At 38.9% G+C, this 16128-nt stretch overlaps 2 protein-coding genes across 6 annotated transcripts in view; one reads left to right on the forward strand and one right to left on the reverse strand.

The window, feature by feature from the left end:
* LOC137281445 (zinc finger CCCH domain-containing protein 13-like) overlaps positions 1-5275 on the reverse strand; it is a 38331-nt gene extending 33056 nt beyond the window's left edge. For 2 of the 5 annotated variants that reach the window (XM_067812675.1, XM_067812673.1), the window contains exons 1-4: positions 5080-5272; positions 2729-2868; positions 1734-1954; positions 533-678 (exon numbers count right to left, since the gene is read on the reverse strand). In XM_067812675.1, coding sequence (XP_067668776.1) covers positions 533-678; positions 1734-1954; positions 2729-2868; positions 5080-5205 — 633 coding nt within the window. In that variant the 5' untranslated portion in view covers positions 5206-5272. Of the gene's footprint in view, positions 1-532; positions 679-1733; positions 1955-2728; positions 2869-5075 lie in introns of all 5 variants that reach the window. The other 3 variants (XM_067812676.1, XM_067812674.1, XM_067812677.1) reach the window with 2 other exon arrangements.
* Positions 5276-6465: 1190 nt separating this feature from the next.
* Positions 6466-14629, forward strand: LOC137281444 (uncharacterized). The gene is made up of 4 exons (XM_067812672.1): positions 6466-6613; positions 8294-8466; positions 9905-9988; positions 11969-14629. Exons 1-4 carry the CDS (start codon positions 6577-6579, stop codon positions 12371-12373), a joined length of 699 nt encoding a protein of 232 aa, XP_067668773.1. The 5' UTR covers positions 6466-6576; the 3' UTR covers positions 12374-14629.
* The last annotated feature ends 1499 nt before the right edge of the window (positions 14630-16128 follow it).

Genomic DNA, 16128 nt, shown 5'->3' on the forward strand with positions numbered 1-16128 from the left:
AAGGCAAACAGCCTGTATCTTGTCCACTGTCTGCTCATCAAGAACCGATTTGACCAGACACACACATAAACGTATGGCCTTGCTTGGACTGATGTTTAACATGTAAAGACTTGTACATTTTGACAACTAGGAACAAATACTAAAAACAGTAACATGAGAATGTCTCGAGCCGAGTAGAAAAAAAGTTAACTATGAAATGGGAGTACATAAAAAGGTGATTTAATCCTTACTACTGGCAGTTGTTTCCCCTAGGCATAAAAACTGAGCTATCATTATGACTCCCTGGTGTCAGGAGTGGAAGCCATGGACATGTTTTGGGGTCAGTTTTAATCAGTGTTTGCCCTTGGAATAAAATGTTAGCAGTCATTATGACTCCCTGGTGTCATGAGAAGGAGTCATGGACATGTTTGGGGGAGTCAGATATGCAGGTTTTCAGCATCATGAGAAGCACTGATACTGGGATGAGCATGGTATTTGATGCACAACCTTGCAACCACTGTGTTTGGAGACTATAAGATTCAGCAATGCTCACCCTGGCTATTTTCTCTTTGGAGGGCACCTTCTTTTCAATGGTGATATTTTCCCTCTCTTCTCCCTCAGATGCAGCCAGTTGGCTCAGCGCTCGCTGAATTTCTTGACGTTTCTTTTCAAGTTCAAGTTCTTTCTTGTAATCCAATACTGAAAAGAAATAAACAGTTTTCATTAAGTTGTGCCTGACTGGAAATTTAACAAGAATGCCTCGATCAATTCACTGGGTTACCTGTTTTCTAACACAATGTATCTCCACCAAAATACATTCTTGGGAGTTAGGATTAATTAAATAACAACACTCTTCATTTTCATTTCGCCCCATCCTCCCTCCCAGTCCCTATGTGGGTTGTCATGGGATTTGAACCAAGAACCTACAGACATTTGATCACAAATAATCCTATCAATGCTAAAACCTCATGTAAAACATTTAGTTAACTTCACAATTCCCTGGTCCAGTTCACTTTCATAGATGTGTTTTGAACCTGATTAAGAAAACAAGCAGTAATACAACTATACTACACTCAATAACTATAAAAGACATATTTTGATCATGAATAAAAACAAACAGCCATACAACCAAACTACTGCCACAACTGAACAAGTGATGAGGGAGGCCATGATAACATCAACTCTAAAACAAAGCTTTGGTAGCCATCCTTCAAGATTTCAAAACAGAATGAAGATACACTTGACAATAAAAGACGGGTGAATGAGACTAATTCAGCTTTGAAAAGTATTTCAGTCTGGGGCATGGCGTAAAGTTTGCTTGTTGTATAATGCTTCACTCAGCAATATTCCAGCCATTTGATGGAGGTCTGTAAATAATTGCGTCTGTACCAGATCATCAAATGATCAACAGCGCCAGTATCAATCTATGCAGTTGGGATATGATGACATGTATCAACCAAGTCAGCAAACCTGACCACCTGATCCCATTGGCTGCCTCTTACTTGAATACTGCAGATCAGTTGTAACCTGGATCTTCACAGGTCTTCCACTGGAAGTGATGCAGGTCTCTGACATTTATCACTCTGGTGAAAAACACCAGCTGAGGCATGGTGCTGACAATCCCGGGGACATGATCAAGAAAAAATCAGGATTTGGACACAACATGATTGGTTTCAAGCAGAAAACTATGGGAACTTTGCATGATGCAAACATATGGATGAGAACCATATGAGTATCTGAAGAACAGATCTAACCTTCAGCGTCCCAGTTATCAGAGTTTTCGGAATCCTCGTCTCCGCTATCCCCACCAGTTGTATTTTTTACCACAACAGTAGATTTGATTTTGGTTTCTTTATCGTGACGTGACCTTGACCCTGACCGAGACTCAGGTGACACTGAACCCTCTGGGTGGTGTCGTTCTGTGCTGCCCTTAACTTTTAATCGCAAATCGTCTGTTCCGTCGTCGTCGCTACGGCTGGAAAAGAAAAGTGGTCATTGAAAAACATGCTTTTTCTATGACAAGCAAAGTCGACAAGCAATGGATACTGAAAATCAGTTCTATCCTGGGTCTTGTTTATAGTCTTGTTCACTGTTATCATGGTTATTGGGCAACATTTGTTGCACACAAAGGCACAGATTCTGACCATGTAATTTTCATGCTCAATGATGACGGGAGTCAATCATGAAGCATACAACTTAAGGAAATTCTCGTTTATTGCAAAGACTGAAAGAGTGACATCTAACATCCGAAACATCAAGCTAGGCAGTTTTATACATCATTACTGACAACTAGAATGCCCATCAAATGTTTACATGCTTGCCATAACTAGGAAACTTTCTATCTCAATCCATGCACAGACAAGGTGTTGTCTTTACACAGTCACTGGGATAATAAGTCAAAACCTTAATTTGATTCTATCAGCAACAAGTGATCATAATCGTGGCTAGTCTCTGTTTCCATTTTACAGATTTTTGTATATCTGGCAAAAGTGCAGGATCAATTTATCTAATAGTCTGTCAATCGACCGATCTCGCTTGTGTCAGTGATTACTGATGTGTTCAAGAAACTAACAGATAATTGTGAAATATGAAATATGAAATAAAACTTCAGAAAGTATGTTCCTTGTTGATATCCTCCATTGTTTTGATAGTGGTATTAATCAGTGCCTGATTCAATGGCTCAATGATACGAATGAATATTTAGCATTAAGATTGTGCTAAATGAGAAAGATACACAATAAACACCTACTTCTTTGTTGGTCTCTTGGCTATGAAGGGACCATGTTGAAACTTGCACTTTGCACCAAATGGACAATTTCCTGTGAGTAGCCAGTGTCGACACTTATCAAGGTATAAACTTTGACTCTGGCTCTTAGACTTTTCACCTCTCTGAAAACAAAGACTTTGATAACAATAATGCTAAAAAACATGCATATGAGTTAATTGAAAGTGAAAATTTGCTGGTAGTCATCAACCACTTAACTATGAAACCATTTAAGGAGTGGACCATATACTACACTAAAACATTGCCAAACATTGTTCATCTGTTGTTCCTTTTCTGAAAGAGTGCACTACATATTGAGATTGAGTTATCTTGTTGATACATTTCTTTTATGATAGCCTAAGTATTATCATGTGCATGGATTCCATTGACACAAGGACCATACTGAGGTAACTGGTCTATCAACATATACGTGTATCAATATATATATATAAAGAAAGTGATGGGAAAGCCGAGTGTACAGCAGTACATATATAACAAGTAGTTTCTGAAATGACACAACAAGGATCTTCTACATGTTTCAATACTGTATCTTCTAGGAGAAGTATATCTATATATATTCAAATCAGTCTTTTAGAGTTTTGTATTACACATGATCAATAGTACAATGATGGTGTTCCAGTTATGGCACAACAGGTCAGTGTACAGTCAGAGGTATGCAGTTCTCAGCTGTTTATCTCTTGGGTGAAAACCATGAGAGGGTTCCAAAAAACATAGAAACATAATCAGTGTAAACCTAGATTCAAACTAAAACAAAACTTTTCTGGCAAGTCAACAGAGACATCTTTGCAGGGTTGGAAAGGGTACCTAACCCTAAACCTATAGCCACGAGAGCTGTACCCAGTAGTCCACTCTAGCCTTAGAACAAAACACATGTCTTATATCATGTATATTAACCATTAATCAATGTTAATGTTATTGATCCTAAACAGTCAGTGATTAGTTGTTAATGGTAGCTGTTGGCAAGAAGAAAATATGATAGCAATGACATTTATTCAAGTTTGTTTAATGAAGCTGAACATCACATTAATGTTCCATATTGTTTGGACATGATCACTCTAATATACTACCTATCAAAAACAGTCTAACTAGTTTAAATGTAGCCGCTTACTTCAGTCAACTGTTACTAACAAACTTATGTATTGTGAAACAAGTTCATAACATTGAAAGGATTGTGATAAGTTCAATAAATAGTGAAACTTTGTGCAATACTAGCAAATTCGTATAAAAAATACACCAAAATGTAGTTGTTCACATGCACAATATTTTCACATGCTTTTCAGCAATAAGGGCTTAAAAAGTTTTTTTAAAAGACACTTGCTGCACGTTTCCACTTGCCCTGATTTTTGGGACATAATCATGAAAGAAAAAATAAATATGGTATTTGATGTTAATGTTTACTGGACTATCTATTGAGAAGTAACAAACAGAGAAAAAAGTTAACTCTACTTTATTATCATTACAAAATTTAACAATTACATTTTGAGCTGATATGAAAAGAAATTCAAGTTTATTTGTAGTTTGAAACCCTGTGTGCAAATTATCTAGTAGCCCATGGACATTTAAGATATCATTATTTGACCATGTTGACTGCCTGAACTAAAAACTAACTTGTCCTGGGCATCGGGTGATGGGATTTTGTGAACCCCTGAGCACATGATTAGATGCATTGTGATCAAGCAATTCATCTACACAAAATCTGGGATATACCCAAGTCAGTGAAGAAATTTATCTTCTGTGTAACCATCTATTTACAAATAACATGTAGAGTGTGCTTTAAGTGAGTGTACACTTTTGATGGGGAGTATGTATTTACACATGCTCAGTTTCAAACATGAACCTGAGGCAAAGTAAACCATACTATTCAGAACTGTTTCAATATAATATTCTTTGTCTCTTTAATTAAGTCTATGATCTGGGAATGGTGCAACATATATCATGCATACACTGAAAACTGAAAAAAACCCAAAAACATCTTCTGTAAAGGCATATGCAAAATTAGATATCCTGTTGGAAAAACTGGCTGCTGAGTTTTATCTTGCACGTAACAAGATTGACATTCAGAAGTTGATGAATAATAATAATGAATATGATACTTTATGAATAACAACAGGGGTCCTCGAACAAAGATGTTAGAGAAAAAACACGCAATCTGCAAAAATAATAAATATAATAAACACAAGAAGGCGTACGAACAAAAGTATGATGCTGTAATATGCGTGCGCTTTGTAGTCATTGTTGTAATTTACTACAGTTGAAAACGTGATCGTTGATCTTTTTGAATAACAGGTTGGATTGGTTAGCCCTGTTTTACTTGCCTCCTCATATTTTCTCTGTCCACCTCCTGGTCCCAGTCTTTCAAAGACGCTGGGCTTCCTCTTTTCCGATTCCTCTGAGACAGGCTTCCCGGTATCAACTGTCACCCTCCTCCTGGGTTTGCTCATCTTCCGAATAATCACAATTTACTTGTGCTGTGAATGGTAGCCATTTTGCTTTAGGAGGGGAAGCAACTCTGAAGTCCTCTCCGTATCAACCCTCGCTAAAAAAGTAACAAAAATATTAATTACAGAACAATCGTCTAACGATCTGATTGCATTAATGAGTGAATGCCTTTAACGCCACACACAGCAATATTCAAACTTTGAGGTACCTGGTTGTAAAAATCGAATTTGGAGAAGACAATCCCGTGATCGACGCGATGAGCATCGGCTTACGCATTGGATACCAGAGGCCAGAAACCATATACAACCCGATCAATTTACTGGATTACCTGTTTTCTAACAAGATATATCTCCATTGAAATACATTCTCATGAGTTAAATGAAACGTCTTTTACTTATATATCTCGCCCCCAGGGGACATGTCAACCAGCAGTAAACAATAAACGTCTTTTACTTATATATCTCGCCCCCAGGGGACATGTCAACCAGCAGTAAACAATAAACGTCTTTTACTTATATATCTCGCCCCCAGGGGACATGTCAACCAGCAGAAAACAATAAACGTCTTTTACTTATATATCTCGCCCCCAGGGGACATGTCAACCAGCAGAAAACCATAACCGTCTTTGAAGATATTTCAATTTATGCATTAAAAAAATCAAAACAAACAAACACAAAAAAGTACATCTAGATTGAATCACTCCCCGATTTCGGAGGTTAGAGAGTAAGCCCCTTTCCGGTGTCGTGATCTAGCCGGAATGTTGCTGGGAGCGTCGTAAAACAATATCAATTGGTTCACACACTTTGGTACAACCAAGTCATACTGAAAGACCAAGATATATGCAGTTAGATATATAAGTAACGTATAGGTCATTGTTGACATACATTTTGATTTTTCCTTTATTGACCTGAAAGATGTAGGTTAATGCAAATATACAATAAACAACCATTTAACCCAGATAGACTTGAGTGTTGCGTAACATAGTCTTGCCCAAGTCTATGGTAAAATACAATAATTAAAATGATAATTTCTGAAAAGAAAAATACAGAGAGACTGGGGTCCCAACAGGACCACTTATCTAGATTTGCCTCTTCGCTGAATAGAAAATACAGTACATCCAAAATACAGTTATGTATTCAGCTTTGGAGCCAAGCTGAAGATATCATTACAGATGCGACTGAATATTGTTTGTATAATATCCCCTTTCACGCCAGATCTACCAAGCGACAGCTGTACATCATAAAGGACAATAGGCTATTTTTATCTAAAAGTGACGCGCACTGGATAAGAAACGCAACCCACACCTGAAGGTTGATGTGGCTAGGTTACTTTTGGCAGGACTGACCGACCAGTGGCAGTGGATTTATACGAAAATGGGTGACTTTGATCACATGTCCCCCGAGGAAAGAGGTAAGCCGATTTGTTTTCACATAACCATTTAATTGTGTGACCTGATCATGTTTTGTACTGTGTACGTTTATGAGGAATGAAACAAAACAACGACCATGATGACATCGCGTCTCGGTGTTTTATAATTCGTTACAGTGTAGTTTCCAAAGTAAACACGATTCTGTTTTGTTGTAAACTGTCGTACCCTTTGCTGTCAAACGACATTCGTATTTATCAACCTGTCAGTGACACTCGGAATGCGGTCGGCCATTTCCGGGACGAAGTTGATCGATTGTATCAGTAAAGTCGGTTAACAGAGTTACCTCCCATTAGCCGTGTGACCGTGATTGCCTGACTCTCAACTGGACTGCTATTGCACTGAATGGATTTCATGTCTCAAGCCTAAAGCACACATACTAATTGTCAAGACATTGAACGTTTTGTTTGATATAATCTGCACTGTGGCTATGTGTCCCTATCCACCCAGTTATGAATGGGTACCTCATAAAGATGAGACACTGGAAGGTCCGGGGTAGAATAGGCCTTCAGCAACCCATGCTTGCCATAAAAGGCGACTATGTTTGTCGTAAGTGGCGACTTACGGTATCAGGTGGTCAGGCTCACCGACTTGGTTAACACATGTCATCGGTTCCCAATTTCGCAGATCAATACTCATGTTGTTGATGAATAGGTTGTCTGATCCAGACTCGATTATTTACAGACCGCCGCTATATAGCTGGAATATTGCCGAGTGCGGCGTAAAACTCAACTCACTCACGTAAAGATGAGAAAGCCACATTAGCTTGGTGCGCTAAAAAGCGGCAAGAGTTGTATGATCCTAGGGAGTTCATACTGAAAATGCAATGTGTAGGTCAGACTGACATCCAGTAATGATGGGGAAAAACGTTTTGAGTATACATGTTGATGAGATAGACTACAGCGCTATGTAAATGCCCATATGATATATAAATGCCCAAATAATATAATGTAATATAATAAAAGCGTGCCATCGATTAATGTGTGAGGTCATTTTATCAGTGACTATTATATTTGAGTGAGTTGTATTTTAGCCACTTTCACCAATATACAAGCAATATCACGGTGGAGAAGACCAGGAATGGTCTTCACACATTGTGCCGATGTGGGGAATCGAACCCGTGCCTTCGGCATGACGGGCAGGCGCTTTAACCACTAGGCTACCCCACCACCCCTGTTCTGCTTAAATAAGTATGAGATGACGTATTGCTTACTGACGTAATGGAGAAATATATGCCTGAACTGATTACAGTGGCGCCAGTCCAAGTAGTGCTTCAATAATGAACCTTTCTCTATCATTGTACATGGGCGTTCAGTTTGGTTTCCACCTGTTTTAATGGATCATTTTCACCATTTTGTCTTGCCTGTTTTGACCGGCACCAATAATTAACCAAGAAAAGAAAACATACCAGTCTAAGTAAGGTTAGATATACATTTCCCGCACGATAGGCTCTGCTTTTACACCTAAGACCACCTACAAAAAACTGACTCATGCACCTCCGCGCAAAACAAACCTCAATTTCATTCCCCCCACCCATCTCCCAAAATATTTCACCAGAGAAGTCCCCATTATTAAGAGACGGTTATTTATATGTTTGTTATATAATTAAAATAATGATAACTAAAAAGTATCAATGTGGAGAAACAGAATTTTTTTATTTTCAGAGCAACTAAAGAAATTGCGAGACAGAGGGTTCCAGATTTTGAAGAAGTTATGTCTGATTCAGCTGGGCCTGGCTGCCATTTCTGTGATCGTCGGAATCGTTGCTGTCTCTTTCGCTGCCGAGAACCCCCAGTTTCCGTATATTGTCGCTATACCCATCTGGAGCGGAGCACTGGTAAGGCCGACGAGGTTTCCCGTAGTCTTTCTCATAGTCCCTGACCGGCAACGCCTTCGCTGCTCCCCCCCCCCCCCCCGGGGGTTGTAATGCGGGGGGATATATTCGACGCCTTTTGCTATTTACAGAGTTTTGGCATTTTTATGTTTTTTGTTTTTCCATGGAGCATTTTGGTGTTAGTCTAATGGTGGGGTGGTCTTCGTTTCCGGAGCAGAACTCAAAAACCGTTCAATATTTTTCTGCAAAACTTGTTACATACATGAACCAGAACCTCAAGTGGTGCCTTTTGCTATGTACAGGTTTTTGTGATGTATTATTTTCTCGGTTTCCATGGAGTAGGTTTCGGACTTCATCTCAAAATGGAGGGATGGACTTCGTTTCCGGAGCACAACTCAAAAACTTCTAAATATCTTTAGGCAAAATTTTGCAGATATGTAGGGGAGACCTTAAAGTGGTGCCTTTTGCCATTTACTGACTCTTGTGATTTATCATTTTCCCAGTTTCCATGGAAACGATTCTGAGTAGTCTCAAACTGGAGAGATGGGCTTCGTTTCCGGAGCAGACCTCGAAAACTATTCAAGATCATATGTTTACAGATATATGGCATTCATATTTTTCATGACTTCCATGGAAACTAGTCAAACTTAATCTAAGAAAACATCACGTAACTGTCAGATGATTTGTCCTTTCAAATATGTCGGGGCCGGGGGGATATGTCATCTTCTGATGACTCTTGTTTCCAACGATAAAACCCCAAACGAAGCAAGTTTAGATTTCCTGAGGTTTTAAATGCCCCCTCTCACTGAGGTTCCAATTCAGTTTAGACCCCTGAAGATCTGGGTTGGACTTGATTTTCAGTAACCCTAGCTTGCAAGGGACGACCCGCGACTAACGGGATCGTGTGGTCAGGCTTGCTGACATGGTTGACACCGTGTCATCGTGTCCCAGTTGCGTTGATCACAGAATTCTCTGGTCCCGATTCGATCATTTACAGATCACAGAGCGCCGCCATATACAGTTGGAACACTGTTGAGCGTGGCCAAAACAAAACTCAATCCGTGTATCACCACACCCAGAGCTCCTCTGCCCCCTACTCCCCTAAAGCCAAAGCAATCTAAACTTTTCACAACACATTCAATTTATTTTCGGCATATCAAGCATTACCCTCAAACAATATGTTTTGTAAAACCTGACGTAAACAAGTTTTGATATATCAATGTTTTGTGACTTCCTCTCAGCTGGCACAAATGCAACTGAGTGCGTGCGTGCGGGTATGTGTGCATAGATGCGTGCGTGCTTGCGTGCTTGCGTGTAGATGTCTATGAATGTACTTTTGATCAATCAATTTAAAAAATAAAAACTACCCCCACACTCCTGGTCAATGAACATACGGATGCTTATTTCTCTGTACAAGTCTTCCATTGATTTCTCATATTAGGTTGCAGTTGGTGCCACGTTTGGATTTCTGGCTTCCAACACTGGCTTCAACAAAGATGACGTTGCGCCCAAGGTCAAGGCCTATGTAAGTAGGACATTTTTGATGATTATTCACAGAAAACCTTCTGTGTTTTGAATGTTCTTTACTTACATTCTAATACGCATGGAAGCTGTTCTCACACCCACTGTTAATATTTCTCAGTTGTGTATTAATAGATTATCATTATTGATTTTTATTTATGACATATTCTAGGGTTTACTAGGTCAAGTTAACATTTTGAATTGTAACAGTATGTAAATGGTTTCCCCGTGCTCCGGTTGTTGCAACAGATTACTCCTGGAGACCTGACTTGGCCTCTATGGTAGTAGCCATTGAACTACCCATTTTCGATATAATTCATTTCATTAAGTGTGGACTGTATTCTTTTTTTTGTTAAATATAGTTTGTACTTAGGTACTGTGTATTGTTGGTATGCCTTTGTATCTAGTTTATAGTAGGGGTATTAAATATTATGTTTTATTGTAAACAGTCAAATTATATTTAGACTGTGCATTATTCGTTACACTGCTATACTTAACGGCGACTAACAGTGGATATTGTAATTTGAATTATATATTTGTATGCTGTTTTATGTGTTATGTATTGTATGTAGTGCATAGTGTGAGCGTTTTAAAATGGTTTTGAAATGCGTGATGTTGGTAGTTTACATTGTTTATTTATTACATGTAAAGCATGGTGTGGGTATTTTAATTGTTTATTTATCGTATGTACTCTAGAAGCCAAAGGAACCGTTACCCTTCTTTTGTAGTGAAGGTATCTATCTTCTGTTGTGAGGCGCGGACGTCCATTTCTTGGTCTGTCTACGGTGAACCCAATCTCTCTAAAGCGCTGAACACGTCTTATAACCGTGATACGGTGGCATCTGGGGGGCTTTGGCATTGTATGTCGACCCCATCTGCACCACCCCAATGGCTCTTTTCTCTCTTCAGCTGTTAATAGCGGGATATGTCCCGTACTTGTGTGTCATGTCATACATTAAAATCTTTTTTACCCTACAGAATCATTTTACACGTGAAATGGATGCAAATACTGTTTGAATATTGCTACGTTTGGGTGATTGATATTGCTCTGCATAAACAGAAAATGGAAAAATATTACTTTTCAAGTAAAAATGTCAACACAGATAATTTTAGACGTTCCTAAACACTTTTTCACAACATCAAAGACACGTTTCAATTGCTTTCACAAATGCAAATCACCACAAAATGCATTAAAAGACAGAAATAATTGGAATGATTCTTTTTCAGTTGTACACACTCTACATCGGTTGTTTCTTGTTTTAATTGTTGAAAAATAGTGACTTTAAATGGCTTATCTTTGTCTCAAAGCAGAATTGTATTTCAACGTATCTTTTGGCCATCTAAATCATTGTTATTAGTCTATTTTGGCATGGTCGAGAATAGAATAATTTACCATTTATGAAAAATGTATTTCACCTAAATATGCATGCGTGGCTTTCAGCTTTTTTGTAAACTAATATCTTCTAAGATATCCGATTTAGTTTTAAATAAATTCAAAAAGGTAGGGTAACGTTCTTTTGCCCTTTAATATAGCGCATCGTGCGGGCATTTTATGTTGTCTATTTATTGCAAGTAATGCATGATGTGGGTATTTAAAATTTTTTATTGATTGTTTGTACTGCATGGCGTGGGTATTCTAGATTGTTTAGTTGCATGTAATGCATGGTGTGGGTATTTCTATTTGTTTATTTATTGGACGTAGTGCATCGCTGGTGTAGGTATTTTAGTTTGCTTATTTATTGCATGTAATGCGTGTAGTGGGTATTTTGAATTGTTTATTACTGGAACGCTAAAATGTGGTTACTGTACTTAAAGGCAAAGGCATTGTATGGTTAATTACTGTACGAAGTAAATTAATTTTAATATCCACTGCATTTGTACTACGTCGTGATGTTGCTAGAATATCGGCATAAAAATATATTCCCTCACCATTTCTAATTCAATTAGTTTTATATCAACATAATCCACTTCAATCTCTTTGCAGGTCATTCTACATTATGTTTTCAACGTCACGTGCATTTCATGCTGCGGTGCAAGCGTCGTGTTTGGTATTCTCGGTGCGGTGTTCTGTCGGTCATATGACCTAAAACAATTTACTCGCTGTACCCCTAACACTGCAGCATTACTCGCCACGTCGGGTGTGTCGGCCGCGGTGGGGTTCCTTCTGTCCTTGAGTTGCATCATGGGAACGTGCTATTTCTGTGGCTTTGGAAGATCAATCGGTTTCAAGTCTCGACAGGAAACGCGGAGGCAGCTTATGGACATGCAGAGACAGATGGCGGAACTCCGTGCTCAGGTCGCTGCAAGTCAAGGTCAAAATCAAGGTCAAGGCCAACAAAATTATTACGCAGGTCAAGGTTCAGTCAATGAAGGTTTCTCCAAATGGTAGTTTAACAGGTGAATGAGCATTGGGCAAAGGGTAAGAACCTTTTGTAATACAGAAGATTGAAACGTAGTTTTCTTTGGATCATGAACTTTGATAAAAACAAACAAACAAACAAACAAAAAAGCACAACTACTAGTTAAGCAATTCAGAAAATCATTGCGACTTACCTTCTTGTACATATACAGATATTAAGACACACGGGTACCGTAAGATTAGCAACAAGAACCAGAGATATCGATTATCCATTTTTCATCTCCATCCTTTTGTTATTTATACCCCTAGTATTCCCAGTCTTTGTGTGTTGAGCTCCCTTAAATTAGTAGAACGCTCAGGTCAAACTTCCAAACTCAGTACAGAGAACTGGACTTTGACACCGTGTACACTGATGAAACGTGGAGATTGAATGTGGCTGCCATGTGACATGTCCTCTGTGCCTCAGATACCTTGAGGTAAAGTGAAAAGACTCATCGTACTACACGCGGGTAGGAGAGATTGTGGACTGATTCCAGGATGTGATTTGGTTTTTGAGGTTAACACCAGTGAGGATGTTGAACACCAAGTGTTCATGGAATGCATGGAACATCAACTATAACCAGAGGTACACAACCCGGGCGTTATTGTTTTAGATATAGCTTCTTACCATGATGTGAAGGTGGAATCAACACTTGCCCCACCACCAGTACAATGTATTTGATGCAGTACTGATTGATGTGAAAGGCACTCAACCAAAACTTCTTGAAAAAATAATTTCGCACAAATCTAAACCACAAAACTGATGCTTTAGCTGGATCTGAGACATGTTATTCTGACAACAGAGACACTGTGAACTCAACTCCAATGAACTTAAATGGGCAAATTGCAAAAAAAAAAAAACTTCGTGGCGAAAAACACCACCACTTTCAAACTCTCAGACGTGAAAGGATTGGTACAACAGGCTTTTGAAAGGGTTGCCAGTGAAACATGGACAAATGCCGAAAAGCATGTCATCAAGATTGAAAATGAATACTGTGATATTGATGGGGTTGCTCAGAGTGCTGGCCAGCCACTGATTGTCAATCTTGATGACAGAAGTTCAAACGATGAACCACCCCAACCCCTTTCTGACGAAGGGTGTTACCACGCTCTAGCATTATTGCGGAGAGACTCAAACTTACTCCGGATATTTTTGTATTTTTTCAGACCATAGAGTTGATGCACCGCAACTGTATAATGCATTGAGAACAGGTTCCAACAGAGAGTATTCATAATACTAACATCAAATATAATCAGTGGCACAGAATATTAATATTCTTTTCTCAACATTGACAATGCAAAATTACAGTATGCTGTAGCTAATAATCTAATAACGACATTATATATACTGTCATCTTGTTACATGAGATATTCATTATAAGTTGTTTACTGGTCACGAGGGGGATAATATAGGTTGGATTATATGAGTTGTTCACTGGTCACGAGGGGATAATATAGGTTGGATAATATGAGTTGTTCACTGGTCACGAGGGGGATAATATAGGTTGGATTATATGAGTTGTTCACTGGTCACGAGGGGGATAATATAGGTTGGATTGTATGAGTTGTTCACTGGTCACGGGGGGATAATATAGGTTGGATAATATAAGTTGTTCACTGGTCACGAGGGGGATAATATAGGTTGGATAATATAAGTTGTTCACTGGTCACGAGGGGGATAATATAGGTTGGATAATATGAGCTGTCCGCTGGTCACGAGGGGGATAATATAGGTTGGATAATATGAAGTGTCCACTGGTCACGAGGGGGATAATATAGGTTGGATAATATGAAGTGTCCACTGGTCACGAGGGGGATAATATAGGTTGGATTGTATAAGTTGTTCACTGGTCACGAGGGGGATAATATAGGTTGGATTATATGAGTTGTTTACTGGTCACGAGGGGGATAATATAGGTTGGATAATATAAGTTGTTTACTGGTCAGGAGGAGGACATGGTTTGGTGTTTGTTTATGTTCATGAACAAGTATAAACAAACATCGAAGGTAACATAACAAACACTGAGGGTAAATCAACCCATGGGCCCAGAGGGGCCAATGAACAACGTAGTTTTCGTACCTTACACCTCAGTGTTAAATTGTTTGAAGCCGGGGTACAAGGATTTTGCTGACAAGAAAGACAGATATAGAGTTATTTCCCTATCATCGATTTGCATTCTCAAAACATCGGTAATTTCCGTACATCATACGTGATTCAGATTTATTCGAAATAAAAAATACTACCACGAAGTACCAAGTATGTTCGACACTGCCATCGGGGTACCTAGAAATGTTACTTGCTTGTAAGTGGGGTACACTGAAGATAATTAGAACGCTCAGCCAATCAGAAAGCGATATTTATAAGGTTAGATAAGGGTTGATGTACATTATATAGACAAACTTAGAGGGTCCATCAACACATGGGCCCCGATAGACCAGTCAGCAACGTAGTTATCTTACCGATCACCTCAATTTTGAACTGTTTGAAGCACGGGTACTGTATCAAAGTAAGGAGTATGAGAGTTAGGCAATAAGTCAAACACAACTGAAATGAAGTACAAAACGAATTCCCACAGTTCGGCATTTCCAGCGGGTAACAGGTCTTGCGGACCCAACATACCGGGACTGCCTGTCCCTGGTTCCAGTAAAACCAGTCCCAGAAATCCCGGCTTTGTGGAGGGCAAAACAAACCTATTGTTGCCAGCTGCCCCACCGGACCATCGTTCTCTTAATACTGGAGACGACACCCTTGTGAAGGCCAGACAATGGTGATGTGTCCAAACAGAAGTAAAGCAATGACTTTTGGGGTCTCTTTTGCCTCCTTTACATCTTAATCACCTGTTATTAATGATCTCGATTTCATATCTGTTATTTCAATAAGTATCATAAGGTTGTGCCAATAGTAACGTGACTGTATAAGAAACGTGGTGCCCTACTATTCACTATTGCAAAATAGTATTTATCCCGTTCGTGTTTCATATGTATTAAATGTCAGTGTAAATCTACAATGTATGGCTTCCTGAATCATCTGCTCATTTTGTAATTACCACTCATATCGCATTTCATTATTTGATCAATATTTCTGGATATAGAATCATGGGCATTCATGCTTAACTGCGGCATAGTATGTCAGTGAGCTGGTACTATAAAACCAGCACAAGCCCTGGCTAGTACAAGCAGCCACACATGCACACGCATGGTCCTCGTCGTGTGAGCGAAATATTCTTAAGTGCTGCGCTAAACCTCATTTCACGTCACCTTATATGTTTTAAAATGCCTTGAAGGACTGCAATTTTTTAAAAATAAATTAAAATTTAAAAATAATAATACGTGTTGGAAAACCAGAGTCTTGATTTACAGCTGGATGTAAACACAAATAAAACAAATGTTGTAGCCTTTAAAACATTAAAACTTAAATAAGTGAAAATGGCTGTATAACGGAGTGAGGGAATGAGTTCAGTTTTACGCCGCTTTTAGCAATAATCCAACAATATCACGGCGGGGAACACCATAAATGGAGTTCACACATTGTACATTGGGGAATCGAACCCTCGCCTTAGCCGTGACGGGGTTATCCCACATTTTTCAAAATATCTGATGAAAAGATTAAAACAATTCTGTTATGTAAGATTGTAGAACACTTTGCACATTAAATGTAATTGGAGATGAGTTCCACTTCTTATTATTGTGCCCCTACTACACTGATTTAAGGACAAAATTTTCTCCCCAATATTGCAAACATATCC

Source organism: Haliotis asinina, chromosome 4 (assembly GCF_037392515.1).
Source record: "Haliotis asinina isolate JCU_RB_2024 chromosome 4, JCU_Hal_asi_v2, whole genome shotgun sequence".
NCBI lineage: Eukaryota > Metazoa > Mollusca > Gastropoda > Lepetellida > Haliotidae > Haliotis > Haliotis asinina.